The sequence below is a fragment of the Maylandia zebra genome, linkage group LG8 (genome assembly GCF_041146795.1).
Source record: "Maylandia zebra isolate NMK-2024a linkage group LG8, Mzebra_GT3a, whole genome shotgun sequence".
Taxonomy (NCBI): Eukaryota; Metazoa; Chordata; class Actinopteri; order Cichliformes; family Cichlidae; genus Maylandia; species Maylandia zebra.
In genome coordinates this window covers 9913248-9936707 of record NC_135174.1, presented here as the reverse complement: position 1 = coordinate 9936707, position 23460 = coordinate 9913248, and the positions used below count along the sequence as shown (strand labels likewise).

The following is a 23460-nucleotide window of genomic DNA, read 5'->3' as shown; positions in this document are numbered from 1 at the left end:
CATTTGTATACAATAAAAACATTTTTCTATGACAATGGAACTTTTTATCTGAAGACAAGTTACTGATTGTCAGAATCAGTATTGTTAGATGGTTCTTACAAGCTAAAATATCTCATGTAAATAATAACCAATATCAAGACTTTATGATCAAAATGTGGTGAAATAAATACAGACTCTATGATTACAAAAATAAATGAATGACGATAATTTCAACGATACCTCTTGTTGATTATTTAATACATTTGACAAACACCTCAAAATATTTGATCTTACACACAAAAACAAGGTGAAAGTAGACACAAGGCTTTCTATTTGATTTGGTGTTTTAATTGTGGCAGTAATGTTGAACACAAAACAAAATCATGGGGTTGCTCAGTGGAGATTATAAAATACTGTCATATGAATGACAACAGAGGAAAACTAAATTACATTCAATTAAGACTGGACACATCAGCGTCATTTAACCAGGAGGACACGATAAAACCAATAACTGTGGAAAGTTCAAAGCGAGAGGCATTACACTCTGACATACTATACACATATAGTACACTGGTGATCTGAGACAAAGACGGAACCACAGCACGTGGTCAATGTAGACACCAATCTTATAATTTAATAAAACTTGTCACATATGATCAGATATTCTAACTTCATTCTTCACATGCAAGGGGAACCAATAAGCATATGAAGATGAACTGAACTACCAATGAGAGTACCATTCTTCTGACTACAAACACCGAGCTATACCACCGCTAACCTCCACACTTCTCTTTTCACTGTATCCAACTTCAACTGATATCCCCTATGAAGAAATTATTTATGCTGATATAAGTATTTAAAAAAAAAAAAAAAAAAAAAACCCAAAAAAGAAAAATAACAGAAGCTGTGCTTCTGGAAATCAGTCTCTGCATGATCCTGGGAGTAAGGAGAGACAGCGAGAGGGAAGTGTTGGACACACATCACATCCTCCTCCACAATATTGCTGGAGTGAGCTGAACGCTGCTGACATACAGCCTCTGCCTTTTTTTCTTTAAACTTCAGGTCTTTGCTCTTCTCTCTTGTCTCTCCTTCCGAGTGACTCTGCTGCCTCTCCAACAGCAGATCTCAGGCTCCTGTCGGCCCTTCCTGCCCCCTCACATCTTGCCGGGTGCAGGAGGCATCATGCCCGGCATCCCACCGGACATTCCAGTGTTAGGTCCCAACAGGATCTAAAGGGGGAAGAATCGATTATTCAGGCTGCACACTGAAATTTCCCAGTAAATGCTTTTCCCCTGAACAACTACCAATTAACGCTCAAGTGCCCCATAACACTCACCTGTCTCTGCTGTTGTAGCTGCTGCTGCTCCAGCTGTAGTCTTTCTGTCTCAAACACAACAGGCAGCACCAGGATCATGAAGGAGGTAGTGCCGACCCAGAGCGCAGAGCGGGAAAAACTGTAACAGAACACCAACCTGATTAGTACCTGCAGTTTAAAATGTGTTATACGGTACCCTTTAGTTACTCTAATACTCCTTTTAGTTAGACTCTAATATGCAAAGACTGGAATAATATTAGTTCACCCCCAGACCCTGTAAGCTGTAGAAAATCCATGGATGGATATTGCATTTTGCTATATGTAAATCTGTGATTTGGTGTTTTTCCATTCTTTATAATGTTGTAGCATTTACCCAATGCATACTTGAACCAACAGATTTAAGTTAAGAGTTGACTTAATTGGCACGAGCAAAGAATTTGTACCTGTTATATCCTTTACTGTGGCCTCTTAACAAACACATTCGTGCAATTACTAATGAAAAGCAACAGACGGGGAGAGACATACCTGTAGAACTTTTTAATCAATGAGACTGAGCAGTGTGCAGACACCTCTGCAGCTGTGCGCATCGTTTCAGGAAACATCTCAGTCAGGCCCCACAATCTCTCCATCAGCGTCTCATCCAGCTTATGGACGACCACAAAAAGCAAACATTTGAGCCGTGCATTAGAAAATAAAGAAGCATCTCTAATGAGTAAGAACATACAGGAAAATTAGCTAACATCTAAGTGGGAACATGAAATACATTCGTGTACAGTGAAACTGGTTTTTAGCTTGCAGCATTGTTAGACAGACCGTATACCTCAGGTAGGTAGCTAGCTAGTTAGCTTTGGTGTTGCCCTATTTAGGCAGGGGAACTAACACAGCAAATAAAACAGTGCAACACACTGCTAAAGTCCCATTTTCATTCAATCTTTTTTCAAGAGCCCATGAATAATAAGGGAATTACATCTTCATCTTCGTCGTCGTCAATCTCGTCCTCTGGGGGCCGTACAGACACCGAACTCGTAGCGGGGGACAGTTCCTCGACTCCGGCCATTTTTTCCTTCCTGTTAAATCCGCGACTAAATCAGAACAATGAGAGTCACTGCGGCCAGAACAATGTGTTTCTGAGGTTTTACCTGCTGCTAAAGGTAAAGCTCGGAAGTGTGCTGACTGTCTGAGGTCACAGTAGGAAAACGTGAGACTCAGGGTTGGATGACGACAGGAGGTCAGGGGTCAATTTGTACGTGAAGAGAAACGTAGTGCGCCCCTTGCTGTATGGACTGTCTAATGGCAAGCTCGGGAGTATTACTGCCACTTGCAGGATCAGCCGCTTAGGTTAACTCTGTGAGGTCTAAGTCAAGTCTTTGGTAATCAGGGGACAATAAAAATAATTATTCTATGTGACTCGCATCAAAAATTAAAAATTTCCAACAATAAATATTTCTTTCATTTCTCCAAAGCACAGGGTTAAGGTGTTGGCTATGGGTGGGGTTATCGATCAATGATGGCAAAGACCTCATTAGGTTATCCTTGTGTTCAGGGGTTAAAGTGAGATTTGGTAACCCTAAGGTCCAATGGAGCGACTCATTTGTGAATACAGTGTGACAAATGCAGCGCATATGCACATCAGACTGTGTGATCAACCTCATCCTCAGTGCGCCAGAGAGGAGGAGATGCTGCTAATGGGGATAATCCCACTTTCCACATCAAAATATTCACAATCATATTTTGAGAGTTTAAAAAACACTGCATTGTTGTCTTAGTGAGCAATGCTGTGATAAGCAATTCTTCTGTGTGTTCTAAACATTTGTGTCATGGTGCTGGGTCTGTGACTCAGTGTTTTGTGTTTTTTAGATGAAGTTATATTCTTTGATTTGTTGTTTTTCATGGTTTATGTTTTCTTTATTGTTTTCTGCTTGTGTTATATTTATAATTCCTAGTGTTTAATTTTCTGTCACTGTGCTTTCCCTGTGTTCCATGGTTAGTTACTCATGTCTCCATGTTTCAGGTTCCCTAGTCAGTCATGTCACTGTGTCAAGTCTGCGTCTTTGTATATGTCTCTTGTTTCCTGTTTTACTTTGACAGTCTTGTGTCCCATGCTCAGTGTTTTCAGTTTTGTTTCCTCCCTGTCTTGTTTTATCAGATTAGTCCCAACTGTGTTTCCTTCCTGTTTCCCATTCCCTTTTTACTCTCTTGTGTATTTAATAGAATAGAATAGAATAGAATTCAACTTTATTGTCATTGCACATGCACAGGTACAGGGCAACGAAATGCAGTTTGCATCCATCCAGAAGTGCTTTAGTGATATAGATATATTACAATATATATTAGCAATAATATAGATATGTGAGTATATTACAGAAATGGGTCTATTATGGTATGTTATAATGTACACGGTATGAAGTATGTTGTGAATATTCTATAACTATAAGTATGTACAGGCTGTAGTGAGTACAAGCTATGTACAGGCTACGAACAGGATATAAATATGAAAAACTATACAGAATATGAAATAAATAACTTTACAGAATCTGGGATATACAGCTATACAGAAATGGGAACTATGCAAGTTGTAAACAGTTGTAGGATTAAAGATTATCGAATGTACAGAATGATTATTTACACAGAGCTATACATTAGTGGAGTTAAGATAAGTGAGGGTGTAGATAGTTTCTACAGAGGCTATATAAAGTGCTAGTGGTTGTGAGTGGTGGTTCAGTCCATGTTATTATTGTGTTTGAGGGTACAGTTGTCCATTGTGGGGGTGTGTATGTTCAGTCCATGAGTTTAACGTGGGTCAGATGTCAGGAGGCAGAGTTCAGGAGTCTGACAGCTGTGGGGAAGAAGCTGTTTCGGTACCTGGTGGTCTTAGTCCGGAGGCTCCTGTGGCGCCTCCCAGAGGGCAGGAGGGTGAAGAGTCCATGTGATGGGTGACTGGGGTCTTTGATGATTTTCCCAGCCCTTTTCAGACACCGCTCCCTGTAGATGTCTTTTATGGCAGGAAGTGGTGCTCCGGCGATGCGCTGGGCAGTTTTCACGACCCTCTGCAATGCCTTCCGGTCCGAGGCAGAGCAGTTCCCGTACCAGACTGTTATACAGTTGGTCAGGATGCTCTCGATGGTGCAGCGATAGAAGTTCACCAGGATGTCTGAGGACAGGTGGTTCTTCCTCAGAGTCCTCAAGAAGAAGAGGTGCTGGTGAGCCTTCTTGACCAGCTTGGAGCAGTTGGTCGTCCAGGTGAGATCCTCGGAGATGTGGACTCCCAGGAACTTGAAGCTGCTCACACGCTCCACAGCCGTCCCCTTAATGTGGATGGGTGGATGTGGGTCAGCATTCCTCCTGTAGTCCACGATGAGCTCCTTGGTCTTCTCGGTGTTAAGCAGCAGGTTGTTTCTGTCGCACCACTCAGCCAGACGATCCACCTCCTCCCTGTAGGCGGCCTCATCGTTGTCACTGATAAGCCCTGTGTTTTCCTCTGTCCGTTGTTGCGTTGTTACCTTATAAAATGTTTTTATAGCTCAGTAAAGCTGCCTTTTTGTGGTTATTCCTCCGTGTTTGTGAGTCCTGCATTTGGTCCTTCATCCTGTAGCTGCCGCAGCCACACGATAGAACGACGCAGCCATCACACGAACCTAGCAAACAGCCTGAGATGGGGACCTCCTCCGCACCGCGCAACCACCTGCAGGAATGAGCTGCGGGAACCACCAGTGGAACCGCCTGCTCCTGCCATGCTGCCACCTACTCAACTACACCAACGTCTGTGGAACCGCCTGCTCAATCGCCTGCTCAACCGCATGCAGCTGCCGCGGCGCCACCTGCTCTACCATCTGTGGCTGCCGCGCCACTGCTTGCCCAACCGCGCCGCTGCCTGCTGGAACTGCATCTGAATGGCCTGCTCAACCACCTGCAGATGCCGCGCCACCACCTGCTCAACAGCCTGCGGCTGCCACACCACTGCTTGCCCAACCGTGCTGCCGCCGGCAGAAACTGTCTGTGGAACCGTCTGTGCAACCGCCTGCTGAGCTCCCTGTGGCTGCTGCACCGCCACCTGCTCAACCACCTGTGGCTGCCGCGAAAACCTCCTGCTCAACCACTCGCAGTTGACATGCCGCCACCTGCTCAGCCACCTGCCCCTGCTGCGCCGCCACCTGCTCAACTGCCTGAAGGTGCCGCACCACTGCTTGCCCAACCGTGCCGCCTCCAGCAGGAACTGCCTGTGGAACCATCTTTGCGACTGCCTGCAGGCGGCCTGCGGCTGCAGCACCGCCACCTGCTTGATTGCCAGCGGCTGCCACATCACTTCCTGCTCAACCGTTCACAGTTGCCGTGCCGCCACCTGCTCAGCCCCTGCTCCTGCCACACCGCCACCTGCTCAACCACACCACCGCCTTTGGAACCGCCTGCTCCTGCCGTGCTGCCACCTACTTAACCGCACCACCTTCTGTGGAACCGCTTGCTCAACCGCTTGTAGCTGCCATGGTGCCACCTACTCAACCGCCTGCGGCTGCCGTGCCACTGCTTGCTCAACCACGCCACCTGCTTCACCGCCGCCTCCCACGCAGTCAGTCTCCTGAACTGTTTTGGCACTGGAGCCAGGCGGGTGACCACCAGAACTGTTTCCCCCCCCCCTATTGTGGACTGTTGTGGCCTCCTGTTTTGATTATTTAATTTTTCAGACATTTTAGAGTCATAGCAAAAAGAAAGGACACCCTATTTTAGTGCTAAGGTTTGTATCAGGTATCATAGCAGATCTTCAAATTAGGTAACTACAACCTCAAAAAACAATAATCATCAGATTACACTGTCATTATTTATTTAACAACAACTGAGCCAAAATGGAGAAGCATTGTATGAAAAACTAAGTACAGTGGTCCTTCATTTATTGCGGGAGTTACGTTCCAAAAATAACCTGCGATAGGTGAAATCTGCAAAGTAGCCAACTTTAGTTTTTATAATTATTATAGAGATTTTAAGGCTGCAAAACCCTTCACTACACACATTTCTCTCAGACAGGCATGGATATTTTAACACTTTTCTCTCTTGTTTAAACATTCTCAAAGTTCAAACCTTCGTAGAAAAATAAGTCCAGTATTACAGAATGAAACCAAAGGCACCCGTGGTTGCCTTTGGTTTCATTCATTCTCGGTGCAAAACATTTTGTCGACATTGTTGTGTTACAAACATACAGTACCGCACTTCAGAGTCACGCTGTTAGCGATCGAAGATTTATCTAAATTCCGCTCTCTCAGATCTTTATCTGCCACTCATCTTGTTGTTCCTTCTGCTTGCCTTACCACTTTAGGGCAGAGAGCTTTCAGTCGCTCCGCTACTCGGCTTTGGAACTCACTCCCTTAAGAAATATAAGCTGTGTCCCAAAACGTCGGCTGCATCCTTCGGAGGACCCGGCCTTCGCGGTCTACGTGGGCCGGGTTTAATCTGAGTAGCGAAAGACAGCGGGAGTCTGAAAACGATGAAGCCGGGAGTCCGCTGCTCTCGCCGGCTCGAGTGACCATTGAACCCCCCGGCTAGCTATCAAGCGGGCGGGTAACAGACGTCTCCGAAAACATCGGCGCACCTTTGCAAATATGTGATGTCTTGATAAACCAAGCAGATATTTGAAGTTTACACACCTTCTCGCCTGAAAATATGTTAAAAGTTTATTTTGTGACCCAGAAAGATTAATAAGAGTAATTTTAAAACTTAGTAGCGGCCGCCATTGTTGGAAACTGAAATTGGCTGGGCCACGCTATGAATTCTGGGATATGGTGGGCCACGAAGGACACACCCGACCCATCCTTCAAATTCGAGGAAGGTCAAAAAACAATATGGGCTTTGTAGATAATTGAGAAACTTTCTAGAGGAAACCTGGTCTTGTTAGCAGAGACGGCATCCATCCCACTTTGGATGGAGCAGCTCTTATTTCTAGAAATCTGGCTAAATTTATTAAACTCCCCAAAATATGACTACCCAAATTTGGGACCAGGAGGCAGAGTTGCAGTCTTACACACCTCGCTGCAGCTTCTCTCCTCCTGTTATCCCCCCAAAACCCCATCCCCTTAGAGACTGTTTCAGCTCCCAAACAGACGAAAAACAAACTAAAAACCAGCAAAAAAAATGACTTAAACACTTTAAAAACTTTTTAAAAAAATCACAAAGAACGAACAATACAGTATCCTCAACAGCACCAAAGAGTAAAACAGTGAAATGTGATTATTAAATATTAGGTCTCTCTCTTCCAAGTCACTGTTAGTACATGACTTAATAATTGATCAACAAATCAATTTACTCTGCCTTACAGAAACCTGGTTACAGCAGGGCGATTATGTTAGTTTAAATGAATCAGCACACCCAAGTCATTCTAACTATCAGAAACCTTGAAGCACAGGCCGGGGGGGCAGGGGCAGCAATTTTCCACACCAGCCTATTAATCAACCAAAGACCCAGACAGACTTTTAATCCCTTTGAAAGCCTGATGCTTAGCCTTGTCCACCCCAGCTGTAAAACTCAGAAACCAGTCTTACTTGTTATCATCTATCGTCCACCTGGGCATTACACAGAGTTTCTCTCTGATTTCTCAGACTTTTTATCGGATGTAGTGCTCATCTCAGATAAAAAAAATTTTGTGGGTGATTTTACCATCCATGGAGATGCTAAAAATGACAGCCTCAACATGGCATTTAGTCTGTTATTAGACTCAATTGGCTTCTCTCAAAATGTAAAAGAACCAACCCACCACTTTAATCACACTCTAGATCTTGTTTTAACATATGGCATAGAAACTGAACATTTAACAGTGTTTCCCTCTCCTGTCTGATCATTTCTTGATAACATTTAAATTTAAAATAATTGATTACACAGCAGTGGGGAGTAGACTTCATCACAGTACATGTCTTTCTGAAAGCGCTGTAACTATGTTTAAGAATGTAATCCACTCACTGTTATCAAACACGTAGCCTAAACCAGATAACTTGTAAGCTGGAGAGGAAATGACGTGTCATAAATTTAGAAGATCATTTAGCCTGGAGAAATAGTTTGTTGCCTTTTAAGAAAGCCCTCCAGAAAGCTAGAACATCTTACTATTCATCACTGATAGAATAAAATAAGAACAACCCCAGGTTTCTCTTCAGCACTGTAGCCAGGCTGACAAAAAGTCAGAGCTCTGTTGAGCCAAACATTCCTTTAACGTTGTCTAGTAATGACTTCATGAACTTCTTCACAAATAAAATTCTCATCATTAGAGTAAAAAAAAAAATACTCATAATCATCTCACAGTGTGACATTGTCTACAGCTTCTTTCAGTACCGTTGATATTCTTTTTCTCAAACGGATCTTTCTGAGTTAACTTCAATAATTACTTCCTCCAAACCATCAACGTGTCTTTTAGACCCCATTCCTACAAAACTGCTCAAAGAACTCCTACCATTAATTAATGCTTCATTCTTAAAAATGATCAACCTATGTCTAATAATCGGCTATGTACCAAAGGCCTTCAAGCTCGCACTATTTAAACTGTTACTTAAAAAGCCATCTCTAGACCTAGCTATCTTAGCTATTTAAAGGCCAATCTCTAACCTTCCTTTCATATCAAAAATACAACTTCACCTACTTCCAAGGTGCAAAAATTCTTGTCAAACAGCTAACAGATCATCTGCAGAGGAATGGTTTATTTGAAGAGTTTCAGTCAGGTTTCAGAGCTCATCACAGCACAGAAACAGCTTTAGTGAAGGTTACAAATGATCTTCTTATGGCCTCTGACAGTGGACTCATCTCTGTGCTTGTCCTGCTAGACCTCAGTGCAGCGTTCGATACTGTTGACCATAATATTCTGTTAGAGCGATGAGAGCATGCTGTAGGTATTACAGGTACTGCGCTGCAGTGGTTTGTATCACATCTATCCAACAGACTCATGTTTGTTCATGTAAATGGAGAGTCTTCACACACTGAGGTTAATTATGGAGTTCCACAGGGTTCAGTGCTAAGACCAATTCTGTTTACATTATAAATGCTTCTGTTAGGCAGTATCAAGTCAAATCAAGTGGCTTTTAATGTAATTTCAACCATGTACAGCCGGATTTCCAAACCTCCCCCTCTTGTTAGTCCTCCACCTGCAAAGATTGTCTTGTTTGTCCCTTTCTGGATCACTGGGATTTTATCATTGAAACACTTCTCCTTTACTTGCAGTGCGCCGAGACTCCCGATTGCATTTCCTGGTGCCCGTGCCCGCCTTCCCTGCCTCAAGCCAAAATCCCCTAGAGAATTAACGTTTCTCTTGTTAGAAGTGTTTTTGTGGTAAGTCCTAGTTGTAGGTTCTCATTTAAATCATAGACCCAAGATAGCTAAATTCATAGTTCACAGTTCGAATTTCTCGTTTCCTTTTGGATTCTCAGTTGATAGTTCAGGGTCTTGACCTTTTGCAATTTGCTTAAAGCCTTTGTCTGTACTGGACCACAGAGGCAGAGCATCATTCAATCCTGCCAGCTGCCTATCTTGGTAGCATTTCAAGGATGACAGACTCCACTTTCTCTGCAGCAAGACAGCTCATAACGTTTTAACAGTCTCTCCCTGTCCTCATGCTCCTATATCATCTGCTATAATCAAGAGCCATACACTATCATTGCATCTACACTACAGCTCAAAAGTTTGAAATTAAATAGAAATGTCTGATTTTCTAAAAACACTGAAATTCATGTTCCAATTTTTTATTAATTCATTAATCAGAAATGTCAAGAAATATGAATGTTTAAAAGTGACATTGATCACAGTTGATGAATGAGGTTCAGTGGAATATCTACATAGGTATACAGAGGCCCAGTTTCAGCAATAATACTGTAAATGTTGGCTGAAGGAGGACCCAAACGCAAGACTTTCTGGTTGGAGAAAGTGCATTTATTTACAATGAAAACGTATCAAACAGTGCCAAAAATCCACAGCATGTCCCAATCCAGGTGCCATGATTCGTGAAGTGTTTTGTCTTAGTCGTTGCTTCTGTACTATAGTGAGCTGCTCCCTTCACACCTTTCTACAAACAACCGGGAAACAATGCCACAATGAGTACAGTCCCCGCCACCGGCCGGCAAAAACACCTTCACCATTTCAGCAAGAGAATGATTGAAAACATGATAATACGAGCCAGAGAACTAACTGAAGTTCTGGTGTAAAGAACCAGCGCCGACTGCCGCTCCACTGCTCTCTTAAGTAGGACTCCGTGACTATGCAGATCAGCAACAGGTGAGTGACGATCCTCAGGTATGTCTGGCTCAAAGGAGGGAGACTCTCCAGGCTTGATGTGGCATGAAAATCTTATTCTTTGTCTGTCTGTCTGTCTGTCTCTCTCTCTCTCTCACACACACACACACACACACACACACACACACACACACACACACACACACACACACACACACGAAAGTGTGGGGACAAAGAGCAGATCACACCAATGAACAGTCATACTGTAAGCGATCTGGAAAGACCAAAACATTAATAATATTCAATGTGCCAAAAATGAGCCCTGGGTCTCCTGACAGGTATCTGCTGTGTTTCAGTGGTACATTGTGTTAACTACTGTCAGTTTCTCATGTGAAATCCTGAACTTGTCAGTCAAGACATAAGCATAGACCAAAATCATTGTGCAGATTCAAAACACAGCACAATCTGCAACATTCATGTCAGATCATCCCATTTTCACTTTGTAACCTGATTAAACCAAGTTTGAGCTTTTCTATAACAACAGTGGCACACCCAGATGTTCAACACCTTCAACTGTTTTTTTCACTTTTATGTATAGAATAATTTTCATTTCCTATAATCATATTTCATCAAACCAGTTCTTAGAAAAAAAAAGTTTTTTCTTTCGTTCACTTTCAGACTGATTGAAGCCATAAAGTTGAATTTCCAGACCCCAACTAACCAAATTTAGTGTTTTTTAAGCTGCAGAGTAGTTTTCAGCTCTGCTTGTCAGTTCAGTTCAGTTCAGTTCATTTTTATTTCAAACATTTCAAACATGTGCCTTCACAATCATTACAAAATATCATTCCATTATTTGTTTGAAAAGGAGTAGGCTGAAGTATTTACTTATTTGTCCCTACCCCCTCAAGTTTTACCTCTCATTCATTTAATTTTGTTTTTGTCTTAAATTAAACAAACAACATATGAAACATATAAACATATGAAGTAAAACAAAACATAACATACATAAATCAAAAACAAGAAATTAGCAAGCCCCACCACAGTATAGTTTCTTTCATATGAAAAATACAGAATGTGTATATTTGCAGATACACAAGTTATGGAAAAACAACAAACCAAAACAAAACAAAAAAACAAAAAAACAACCAAAAAAGAACCGCAACACCATTACCAGCAACATTACCATCCTGGGTTAACCCCGTTTTCTTCATTCTTATACTTATTTTAAAATTAGGTTTTTATATTTTACTTTAAACTGTTTTATGTTTTGACTGTCTTTTATTTCTTCTGTTAGACTGTTCCATAATTTAACTCCTGCAATTGAGATTGACATAGTTCTTAAAGTTGTTCTAGCACTTTGTATTTTTAAATTCCATTTCCCTCTTAAGTTATACCCACCTTCTCTTTCTATGAACAATTTACAGATTTCTTTGGGAAGCAATTTATTTCTGACTTTATACATTATTTGCGCTGTTTTAAGCTTCACCAAGTCTTGGAATTTAATAGCTTGCATTTTGACAAAGAGTGCATTTGTATGGTCCCTGTACCCTACATTATTTATTAATCTAATGGCCCTTTTCTGTATTATAGTTATTGTTTGTGTGTTACTTTTGTATGTGTTTCCCCAGACCTCTACACAGTAGCTCATATATGGCAGTAGTAAAGCACAGTATAAAATGTGCAGTGCTTTCTGATCCAACATATGCTTTGCTTTTCCCAGGACGGCAATGCCCCGTGCCAATTTCCCCCGAACATAAGTAATGTGTGGCTTCCAACAGAGCTTGTGGTCAATGATCACCCCAAGAAATTTTATTTCATTTACTCTTTCTAAATATACATTGTCAACACATATTTCTACTTCGATGTTTTTCTTTTGGTTTCCAAACAACATAAATTTGGTTTTATCGAGATTCAATGATAATTTATTTATATCAAACCACTTCTTTAATATCGTTAATTCCTGTGTGATCATTTCCAAAACCTGTGGCAATTCCCCACCTGCACACAGTATATTTGTGTCATCTGCAAATATTACAAACTTTAAAATCTCCGATACTCTGCAGATATCATTTAAGTACATAATAAACATTTTTGGACCCAGTACTGAACCTTGAGGTACTCCACAAGCTATATCCATCAAATTAGATTTATATTCATTTATTTGTACATATTGTTGCCTATTCCCTACATAGCTTTTTAACCATTCCAAAACCACTCCCCTAAACCCGTACTTTTCCAGTTTTTTAAATAGAATTTCATGATTAACAGTATCAAACGCCTTCTTTAGATCTAAGAAAACTCCGAGCGCATACCTCTTATTATCCATACATTCCGTTATCTTTTCCATTAAATCTATCAGTGCCAAAGCTGTTGATCTGTTGTTTCTGAACCCATACTGACTATCTGTCATTAATTCATATTTTTCCACAAAACTGTCAAATCTTTTTATGAAGAGTTTTTCCAGTATCTTAGAGAACTGGGAGAGTATTGACACTGGTCTATAGTTTGTAAAATGATGTCTTTCACCGGTTTTGTAAATGGGAATAACTTTAGCAACTTTCATTTTTTGTGGAAAAACTCCTTTTTGAAACGACAAGTTGAATATATATTTTAATGGTTTTACGATACCATCAATAACTGTCTTTACCGTTACCATATCAATATCATTCCAGTCTGTACTGGTTTTGTTCTTAAGTCCTCTAACCATGTCATAAATCGCTTTCTCTTCCACTGCTCTTAAAAACATTGAGCTACTATTCCTTTCAATATTTTCACCAGTGTCCCTTTCTATTCCATCAACCTTTATTTCTTCTGCCAGTTTTGGCCCTATGTTTACGAAGAATTCATTAAAGCCATTTACTATCTCCTCCATGTTATTAATACTTCTTGTCCCTTCTATAAAGTACCCAGGGTAATCATTATTCCTTGATTCATTTTTGATTATTCTGTTTAATACATTCCATATATCTCTTGTGTTATCTTTATTGTGTTCTAACCTTTTAATGTAATACTCTCTTTTACAGGATCTCATTATATTAGTTAATTTATTTTTGTAAGTTTTATACTTCATTTCAGTTTCTATTGTTCTCTTTTTTATGAATTCTCGATATAAGGTATTCTTTTTTTTGCTGGCATTTTGTAGTCCTTTTGTCATCCATGGTCTTCCTGCATAGTTGTGTTTCCTATTGATTTCAATTACTGGGCAGTTTTTATCAAGTAATGTGTTAAATGTTCTTAAAAATCCTTCGTAAGCTTTATTAACTTCTGTTTGTTCATATACAATATTCCAATCTTGCTTTAAAAGTTCATTTCTAAGACAATTTAAGGTCTTCTCTGTTCTTATTCTTTTGTAAATAATCTTATGTCCATCGTTGTTCACTTTATAATGGCAATTATACGATGCAAAGACTGGTAAATGGTCACTTATATCATTGATTAACAGCCCACTTTTTATCTTTCCTTCTATTATATTTGTAAATATATTATCTAATAGAGTTGCACAATGAGATGTTATTCTGGTCGGTCTTGTTATCAGTGGAAATAAACTTATGCTGTACATGGAATCAATAAATTCTTCTGTACTCTTATTATGATTTGGATTCAATAAGTCAATATTAAAGTCCCCACAAATAAACATTCTTTTCTGATTTATATTTGTAAATAAGTCCTCCATATTATCCTTAAATATCTCAATCTTAGATCCTGGTGTTCTATATATACAACTGACAATTAGGTTTTTCCTTTTTTCTATAATTATTTCCACTGATAAACATTCCATCACTCCATCAATAACAGTTGTCATTCTTCCCATTCTTTTGTACTTTAGGTTTTTATCAATGTAAAGTGCCACCCCACCTCCTTTCTTGTTGATCCTGTCTACATGAAGGAATTCATATCCATTGTCAGTAAGATGATTCGAATCATATATTAACCATCTGACCTGATACATTTGCATTAAGTACCACCATGTGACCTGTAAATACAGGAGTCATTGTTACTGAAAAGTGGGCCCCTGTATTTACTGTGTAGAGATTTTCTAAAACAACATAACTGATTTATGTAAAAAACAACATCTGTGCAAACATTACTGTTAAACCTCATGTAATATTACATGTAAACCAACGGAAATTTTTCTTTTAAACAAGGACTTTTCAAACTGTTGAGCAGTAGTGTGTATTGTATGCATGTATCTGTCTGTATCTGATCAGGATTTTCTCCTCACTTCCAATCCAAGGTTACATTTTTAAACTGTGTCCTTCTTTAAAAAGTGACTTCAAGTGTTTCAAGGCTGATGGGAAACTCTCCCTAACAAGTCCACTTTATTGCGTGCTCATTTATTCTCTCCTATAAGTGGCTCATAGGTACTAGTCCACTTTCTGCATGCTTCCTAATCTGTCACGCTTATCAGTGGCTCATGGTTGCTTAAAGCCTATGTCTGTACTGGACCACAGAGGCAGAGCATCATTCAATCCTGCCAGCTGCCTATCTTGGTAGCATTTCAAGGATGACAGACTCCACTTTCTCTGCAGCAAGACAGCTCATAACGTTTTCACAGTCTCTCCCTGTCTTCATGCTCCTATATCATCTGCTATAATCAAGAGCCATACACTATCATTGCATCTACACTGCAGCTCAAAAGTTTGAAGTGCACCAGAAACATCTGATTTTCTAAAAACACTGAAATTCATGTTCATACTTTTGTCAAATTAATCAGAAATGTCAAGAAATATGAATGTTTAAAAGTGACATTGATCACAGTTGATGAATGAGGTTCAGTGGAATATCTACATAGGTATACAGAGGCCCAGTTTCAGCAATAATACCTGCTGTGTTTCAGTGGTACATTGTGTTAACTACTGTCAGTTTCTCATGTGAAATCCTGAACTTGTCAGTCAAGACATAAGCATAGACCAAAATCATTGTGCAGATTCAAAACACAGCACAATCTGCAACATTCATGTCAGATCATCCCATTTTCACTTTGTAACCTGATTAAACCAAGTTTGAGCTTTTCTATAACAACAGTGGCACACCCAGATGTTCAACACCTTCAACTGTTTTTTTCACTTTTATGTATAGAATAAATTTCATTTCCTATAATCATATTTCATCAAACCAGTTCTTAGAAAAAAAAAGTTTTTTCTTTCGTTCACTTTCAGACTGATTGAACCCATAAAGTTGAATTTCCAGACCCCAACTAACCAAATTTAGTGTTTTTTAAGCTGCAGAGTAGTTTTCAGCTCTACTTGTCAGTAAGATGATTCGAATCATATATTAACCATCTGACCTGATACATTTGCATTAAGTACCACCATGTGACCTGTAAATACAGGAGTCATTGTTACTGAAAAGTGGGCCCCTGTATTACTGTGTAGAGATTTTCTAAAACAACATAACTGATTTATGTAAAAAACAACATCTGTGCAAACATTACTGTTAAACCTCATGTAATATTACATGTAAACCAACGGAAATTTGTCTTTTAAACAAGGACTTTTCAAACTGTTGAGCAGTAGTGTGTATTGTATGCATGTATCTGTCTGTATCTGATTGTCAGGGTCCTGGGACTGGGCGACCCAGGATCCCTGAGCAGTCATGTATTTTATTATTATTATTATTATTATTATTATTATTATTGTTGTTGTGTATTTTGGTGTTGCTCCCCCTTCCCTGTGCTAGTGTGTATGTGTGTGTGGGTGGCTGAGCACTTGTTTATAGGCGGCGTCAGGCCTGGAGGGTGTGGCCCTGCAAGGGGACTGGCCACACACCTGCTGCTGATCAGGCCTCGTCGGGGGAGCTACTTAAGAGAGTCTTGGAGCTCCCACCGACGCGGGATCATTGCTTGGGACTCCACGAGGAGCGTGGAAGGCTTAAGGAGCAGCGAGCACCGGGAGTGCAGACACGGGAGCAGAGAGCACTTGGAGGACACGACACGGGAGTCTGGGGAGAAACACGGGGATTTATTGTTGTTTGATATCACCCTCTGTAAATAAACACTGTCTATACGTAGAGCACCGCGCCTGGGTCCTCCTTCCCCACTCCTTCCACGGTGTGCCATGCCGCACCGTGACAGAATGATCCCGCCACTTATGGACCCAGCGGTCTCTGAGGAGAGGCTCAGGAGGGAAATTATGGACAAAGTGTACCGCATGTGTGACTTATGGTGGGAGAAGCCAGCGGAAGGTTTGCGCCGCGCCGTGGAGAGGCGGCTGCAGGAGATGCTTTTTAAATTCCCCTGGCTGGTGGACTCCCTTAATGCGGTGGTCCTGGACTTTCTACTTTCCACCCTCCACCTCCACTCTCCTCCTCAGGCTGCCCACCAGCTCGGACAGCTGGTGGTTTCACTGCCTGAGACGCCGGCCCCGACGTCTACACGGAAACGACGTTCGCGCCGCCAGCGTTCCTCACCGCAGCCACATCCACGGTCATCTCAAGAGCCGGCTGTGGTGAGTAGTACGGACAATTTTCCATTTCCCTCACCATCTGTGTTTGTGTCTGCAGTGGACGAGCTGACAGCGCAGGTAACATCACCTCGGTCAGAGGTCTTCACACCACTCGCTGCTTCACCATCTGCGGTTGTGGCGCTGTCGTCATCTCATCCACATGCAGTCATCCCTCAGCCATCTTCTCCACCAGCGGCAGCCTCCATTCCACTACCCACTCCAGCAGCCCTGTCCGGAGGGGGCGACCTCACACGCGTCCAACGCCTGATGGACTGGGTAACTCACACCACCAACGCAAGGGCAAGAGTGGTGGGGTTAAATGCCATCGAGGCAATCCTGGAGGGAAACCCCTACCTCGGCCAGCTCAAGGGAGTTTCCGCCTGCCTTGGCACCCTGCGTAAAGCCCGGGGGGTGGTGCAAGCTCGGGAAACCTCAGACTTCGTCCAGCTGCAGCAGGAGCTCGGCATGCCCGAGCAGGAGCTCAGCGAGCCGGAGGAGCCCGCACCGCCAGCTGAGGAGCTCAGCGAGCCGGAGGAGCTCAGCATGCCCGAGCAGGAGCTCAGCGAGCCGGAGGAGCCCGCACCGCCAGCTGAGGAGCTCAGCGAGCCGGAGGAGCTCAGCATGCCCGAGCAGGAGCTCAGCGAGCCGGAGGAGCCCGCACCGCCAGCTGAGGAGCTCAGCGAGCCGGAGGAGCTCAGCATGCCCGAGCAGGAGCTCAGCGAGCCGGAGGAGCTCGCACCGTCAGCTGAGGCGCTCAGCGATCCGGAGGAGCTCAGCATGCCCGAGCAGGAGCTCAGCGAGCCGGAGGAGCCCGCACCGCCAGCTGAGGAGCTCAGCGAGCCGGAGGAGCCCGCACCGCCAGCTGTGGAGCTCAGCATGCCCGAGCAGGGGCTCGGCGAGCCGGAGGAGGAGCGCTCGCTGCCAGCCGAGGAGGAGCGCTCGCTGCCAGCCGAGGAGGAGCTCTCGCTGCCAGCCGAGGAGGAGCTCTCGCTGCCAGCCGAGGAGGAGCTCTCGCTGCCAGCCGAGGAGGAGCTCTCGCTGCCAGCCGAGGAGGAGCTCTCGCTGCCAGCCGAGGAGGAGCTCTCGCTCGAGCGGGAGCCGGAGCTCAGCGAGCCGCCAGCCGAGGAGCAGCTCAGCGAGCCGGAGGAGCAGCTCAGCGAGCTCTCGCTGCCAGCAGCCGAGGAGGAGGAGCTCTCGCTGCCAGCAGCCGAGGAGGAGGAGCTCTCGCTGCCAGCAGCCGAGGAGGAGGAGCTCTCGCTGCCAGCAGCCGAGGAGGAGGAGCTCTCGCTGCCAGCAGCCGAGGAGGAGGAGCTCTCGCTGCCAGCAGCCGAGGAGGGACCCGCTCAGCCGGAGCCGGAGATCAGCGGACCGGAGGGACCTCCACGTCTAGCGCGGCCTCCTCGCCATCTACGTCCGGTGCGTCCACGTCAGCGATCGGCGCGTCATGGACCTGTTGCCACGCCTCGCTGTTGCTCACCGGAGCAGCGACGTTGCCATCGGACCCGTGGCAGGCCGCTAGAGGGGCAGCGCCGCCGCCACCGGACCCGTGGCAGGCCACCGGAACCGTTCCACCGCCACCGGACCCGTGGCAGGCCGCCGGAGGAGCAGCGCCGCCGCCACCGGACCCGTGGCAGGCCACCAGAACCGTTCCGCCGCCACCGGACCCGTGGCTGGCCGCCGGAGGAGCAGCGCCGCCGCCACCGGACCCGTGGCAGGCCCCCTGAACTGTTTTGCTGCTGCTGCCAGACCCGGGGCCGTCCGCCGGAGCTGCTACGTCACCGCCGTTGGGCTCGAGGTAGGCCCCCTGAACTCTCTTGTTGTGTTGATGGGCCGCCTGTGACTGTTTGTGGCGTCTTTTCGTTTTCTTTTTGCACCGCTGCGGGATGCGCGGTCTGACTCTGAGACTGTGGACTGGGTCGGTTTGTTGTTTTGTTGTTTTTGCTTGTTTTGGTTCTGGCCCTCCGTCCTGGTTCCCCCAGCCGCCCGCCCTGGGTTGGTTGTGCTGGTTTTTTTTGTTTTGGTTTTGGGGTCGTCGGGAGCCGACCCTTAGAGGGGGGGTACTGTCAGGGTCCTGGGACTGGGCGACCCAGGATCCCTGAGCAGTCATGTATTTTATTATTATTATTATTATTATTATTATTGTTGTTGTGTATTTTGGTGTTGCTCCCCCTTCCCTGTGCTAGTGTGTATGTGTGTGTGGGTGGCTGAGCACTTGTTTATAGGCGGCGTCAGGCCTGGAGGGTGTGGCCCTGCAAGGGGACTGGCCACACACCTGCTGCTGATCAGGCCTCGTCGGGGGAGCTACTTAAGAGAGTCTTGGAGCTCCCACCGACGCGGGATCATTGCTTGGGACTCCACGAGGAGCGTGGAAGGCTTAAGGAGCAGCGAGCACCGGGAGTGCAGACACGGGAGCAGAGAGCACTTGGAGGACACGACACGGGAGTCTGGGGAGAAACACGGGGATTTATTGTTGTTTGATATCACCCTCTGTAAATAAACACTGTCTATACGTAGAGCACCGCGCCTGGGTCCTCCTTCCCCACTCCTTCCACGGTGTGCCATGCCGCACCGTGACACTGATCAGGATTTTCTCCTCACTTCCAATCCAAGGTTACATTTTTAAACTGTGTCCTTCTTTAAAAAGAGACTTCAAGTGTTTCAAGGCTGATGGGAAACTCTCCCTAACAAGTCCACTTTATTGCGTGCTCATTTATTCTCTCCTATAAGTGGCTCATAGGTACTAGTCCACTTTCTGCATGCTTCCTAATCTGTCACGCTTATCAGTGGCTCATGGTTGCTTAAAGCCTATGTCTGTACTGGACCACAGAGGCAGAGCATCATTCAATCCTGCCAGCTGCCTATCTTGGTAGCATTTCAAGGATGACAGACTCCACTTTCTCTGCAGCAAGACAGCTCATAACGTTTTCACAGTCTCTCCCTGTCCTCATGCTCCTATATCATCTGCTATAATCAAGAGCCATACACTATCATTGCATCTACACTGCAGCTCAAAAGTTTGAAGTGCACCAGAAACATCTGATTTTCTAAAAACACTGAAATTCATGTTCATACTTTTGTCAAATTAATCAGAAATGTCAAGAAATATGAATGTTTAAAAGTGACATTGATCACAGTTGATGAATGAGGTTCAGTGGAATATCTACATAGGTATACAGAGGCCCAGTTTCAGCAATAATACCTGCTGTGTTTCAGTGGTACATTGTGTTAACTACTGTCAGTTTCTCATGTGAAATCCTGAACTTGTCAGTCAAGACATAAGCATAGACCAAAATCATTGTGCAGATTCAAAACACAGCACAATCTGCAACATTCATGTCAGATCATCCCATTTTCACTTTGTAACCTGATTAAACCAAGTTTGAGCTTTTCTATAACAACAGTGGCACACCCAGATGTTCAACACCTTCAACTGTTTTTTTCACTTTTATGTATGGAATAAATTTCATTTCCTATAATCATATTTCATCAAACCAAATCTTAAAAACATTTTTTCTTTCGTTCACTTTCAGACTGATTGAACCCATAAAGTTGAATTTCCAGACCCCAACTAACCAAATTTAGTGTTTTTTAAGCTGCAGAGTAGTTTTCAGCTCTACTTGTCAGTAAGATGATTCGAATCATATATTAACCATCTGACCTGATACATTTGCATTAAGTACCACCATGTGACCTGTAAATACAGGAGTCATTGTTACTGAAAAGTGGGCCCCTGTATTACTGTGTAGAGATTTTCTAAAACAACATAACTGATTTATGTAAAAAACAACATCTGTGCAAACATTACTGTTAAACCTCATGTAATATTACATGTAAACCAACGGAAATTTGTCTTTTAAACAAGGACTTTTCAAACTGTTGAGCAGTAGTGTGTATTGTATGCATGTATCTGTCTGTATCTGATCAGGATTTTCTCCTCACTTCCAATCCAAGGTTACATTTTTAAACTGTGTCCTTCTTTAAAAAGTGACTTCAAGTGTTTCAAGGCTGATGGGAAACTCTCCCTAACAAGTCCACTTTATTGCGTGCTCATTTATTCTCTCCTATAAGTGGCTCATAGGTACTAGTCCACTTTCTGCATGCTTCCTAATCTGTCACGCTTATCAGTGGCTCATGGTTGCTTAAAGCCTATGTCTGTACTGGACCACAGAGGCAGAGCATCATTCAATCCTGCCAGCTGCCTATCTTGGTAGCATTTCAAGGATGACAGACTCCACTTTCTCTGCAGCAAGACAGCTCATAACGTTTCACAGTCTCTCCCTGTCCTCATGCTCCTATATCATCTGCTATAATCAAGAGCCATACACTATCATTGCATCTACACTGCAGCTCAAAAGCTTGAAGTGCACCAGAAACATCAGATTTTCTAAAAACACTGAAATTCATGTTCATATTTTTGTTAAATTAATCAGAAATGTCAAGAAATATGAATGTTTAAAAGTGACATTGATCACAGTTGATGAATGAGGTTCAGTGGAATATCTACATAGGTATACAGAGGCCCAGTTTCAGCAATAATACCTGCTGTGTTTCAGTGGTACATTGTGTTAACTACTGTCAGTTTCTCATGTGAAATCCTGAACTTGTCAGTCAAGACATAAGCATAGACCAAAATCATTGTGCAGATTCAAAACACAGCACAATCTGCAACATTCATGTCAGATCATCCCATTTTCACTTTGTAACCTGATTAAACCAAGTTTGAGCTTTTCTATAACAACAGTGGCACACCCAGATGTTCAACACCTTCAACTGTTTTTTCACTTTTATGTATAGAATAAATTTCATTTCCTATAATCATATTTCATCAAACCAAATCTTAAAAACGTTTTTTCTTTCGTTCACTTTCAGACTGATTGAACCCATAAAGTTGAATTTCCAGACCCCAACTAACCAAATTTAGTGTTTTTTAAGCTGCAGAGTAGTTTTCAGCTCTGCTTGTCAGTAAGATGATTCGAATCATATATTAACCATCTGACCTGATACATTTGCATTAAGTACCACCATGTGACCTGTAAATACAGGAGTCATTGTTACTGAAAAGTGGGCCCCTGTATTACTGTGTAGAGATTTTCTAAAACAACATAACTGATTTATGTAAAAAACAACATCTGTGCAAACATTACTGTTAAACCTCATGTAATATTACATGTAAACCAACGGAAATTTGTCTTTTAAACAAGGACTTTTCAAACTGTTGAGCAGTAGTGTGTATTGTATGCATGTATCTGTCTGTATCTGATCAGGATTTTCTCCTCACTTCCAATCCAAGGTTACATTTTTAAACTGTGTCCTTCTTTAAAAAGTGACTTCAAGTGTTTCAAGGCTGATGGGAAACTCTCCCTAACAAGTCCACTTTATTGCGTGCTCATTTATTCTCTCCTATAAGTGGCTCATAGGTACTAGTCCACTTTCTGCATGCTTCCTAATCTGTCACGCTTATCAGTGGCTCATGGTTGCTTAAAGCCTATGTCTGTACTGGACCACAGAGGCAGAGCATCATTCAATCCTGCCAGCTGCCTATCTTGGTAGCATTTCAAGGATGACAGACTCCACTTTCTCTGCAGCAAGACAGCTCATAACGTTTTCACAGTCTCTCCCTGTCCTCATGCTCCTATATCATCTGCTATAATCAAGAGCCATACACTATCATTGCATCTACACTGCAGCTCAAAAGTTTGAAGTGCACCAGAAACATCTGATTTTCTAAAAACACTGAAATTCATGTTCATACTTTTGTCAAATTAATCAGAAATGTCAAGAAATATGAATGTTTAAAAGTGACATTGATCACAGTTGATGAGTGAGGTTCAGTGGAATATCTACATAGGTATACAGAGGCCCAGTTTCAGCAATAATACCTGCTGTGTTTCAGTGGTACATTGTGTTAACTACTGTCAGTTTCTCATGTGAAATCCTGAACTTGTCAATCAAGACATAAGCATAGACCAAAATCATTGTGCAGATTCAAAACACAGCACAATCTGCAACATTCATGTCAGATCATCCCATTTTCACTTTGTAACCTGATTAAACCAAGTTTGAGCTTTTCTATAACAACAGTGGCACACCCAGATGTTCAACACCTTCAACTGTTTTTTTCACTTTTATGTATAGAATAAATTTCATTTCCTATAATCATATTTCATCAAACCAGTTCTTAGAAAAAAAAAGTTTTTTCTTTCGTTCACTTTCAGACTGATTGAACCCATAAAGTTGAATTTCCAGACCCCAACTAACCAAATTTAGTGTTTTTTAAGCTGCAGAGTAGTTTTCAGCTCTGCTTGTCAGTAAGATGATTCGAATCATATATTAACCATCTGACCTGATACATTTGCATTAAGTACCACCATGTGACCTGTAAATACAGGAGTCATTGTTACTGAAAAGTGGGCCCCTGTATTACTGTGTAGAGATTTTCTAAAACAACATAACTGATTTATGTAAAAAACAACATCTGTGCAAACATTACTGTTAAACCTCATGTAATATTACATGTAAACCAACGGAAATTTG

At 42.9% G+C, this 23460-nt stretch overlaps 1 protein-coding gene across 1 annotated transcript; it reads right to left on the bottom strand.

Annotated features, from left to right (window-relative positions):
* Positions 1-216: 216 nt before the first annotated feature.
* tomm22 (translocase of outer mitochondrial membrane 22 homolog (yeast)) lies at positions 217-2528 on the bottom strand. Its single transcript, XM_076887289.1, has 4 exons — positions 2262-2528; positions 1820-1938; positions 1316-1433; positions 217-1208 (listed from the first exon to the last, which is right to left on the bottom strand). The coding sequence occupies exons 1-4, from the start codon at positions 2349-2351 to the stop codon at positions 1134-1136; spliced, it is 402 nt and encodes a 133-aa protein (XP_076743404.1). The 5' UTR covers positions 2352-2528; the 3' UTR covers positions 217-1133.
* Positions 2529-23460: the final 20932 nt, after the last annotated feature.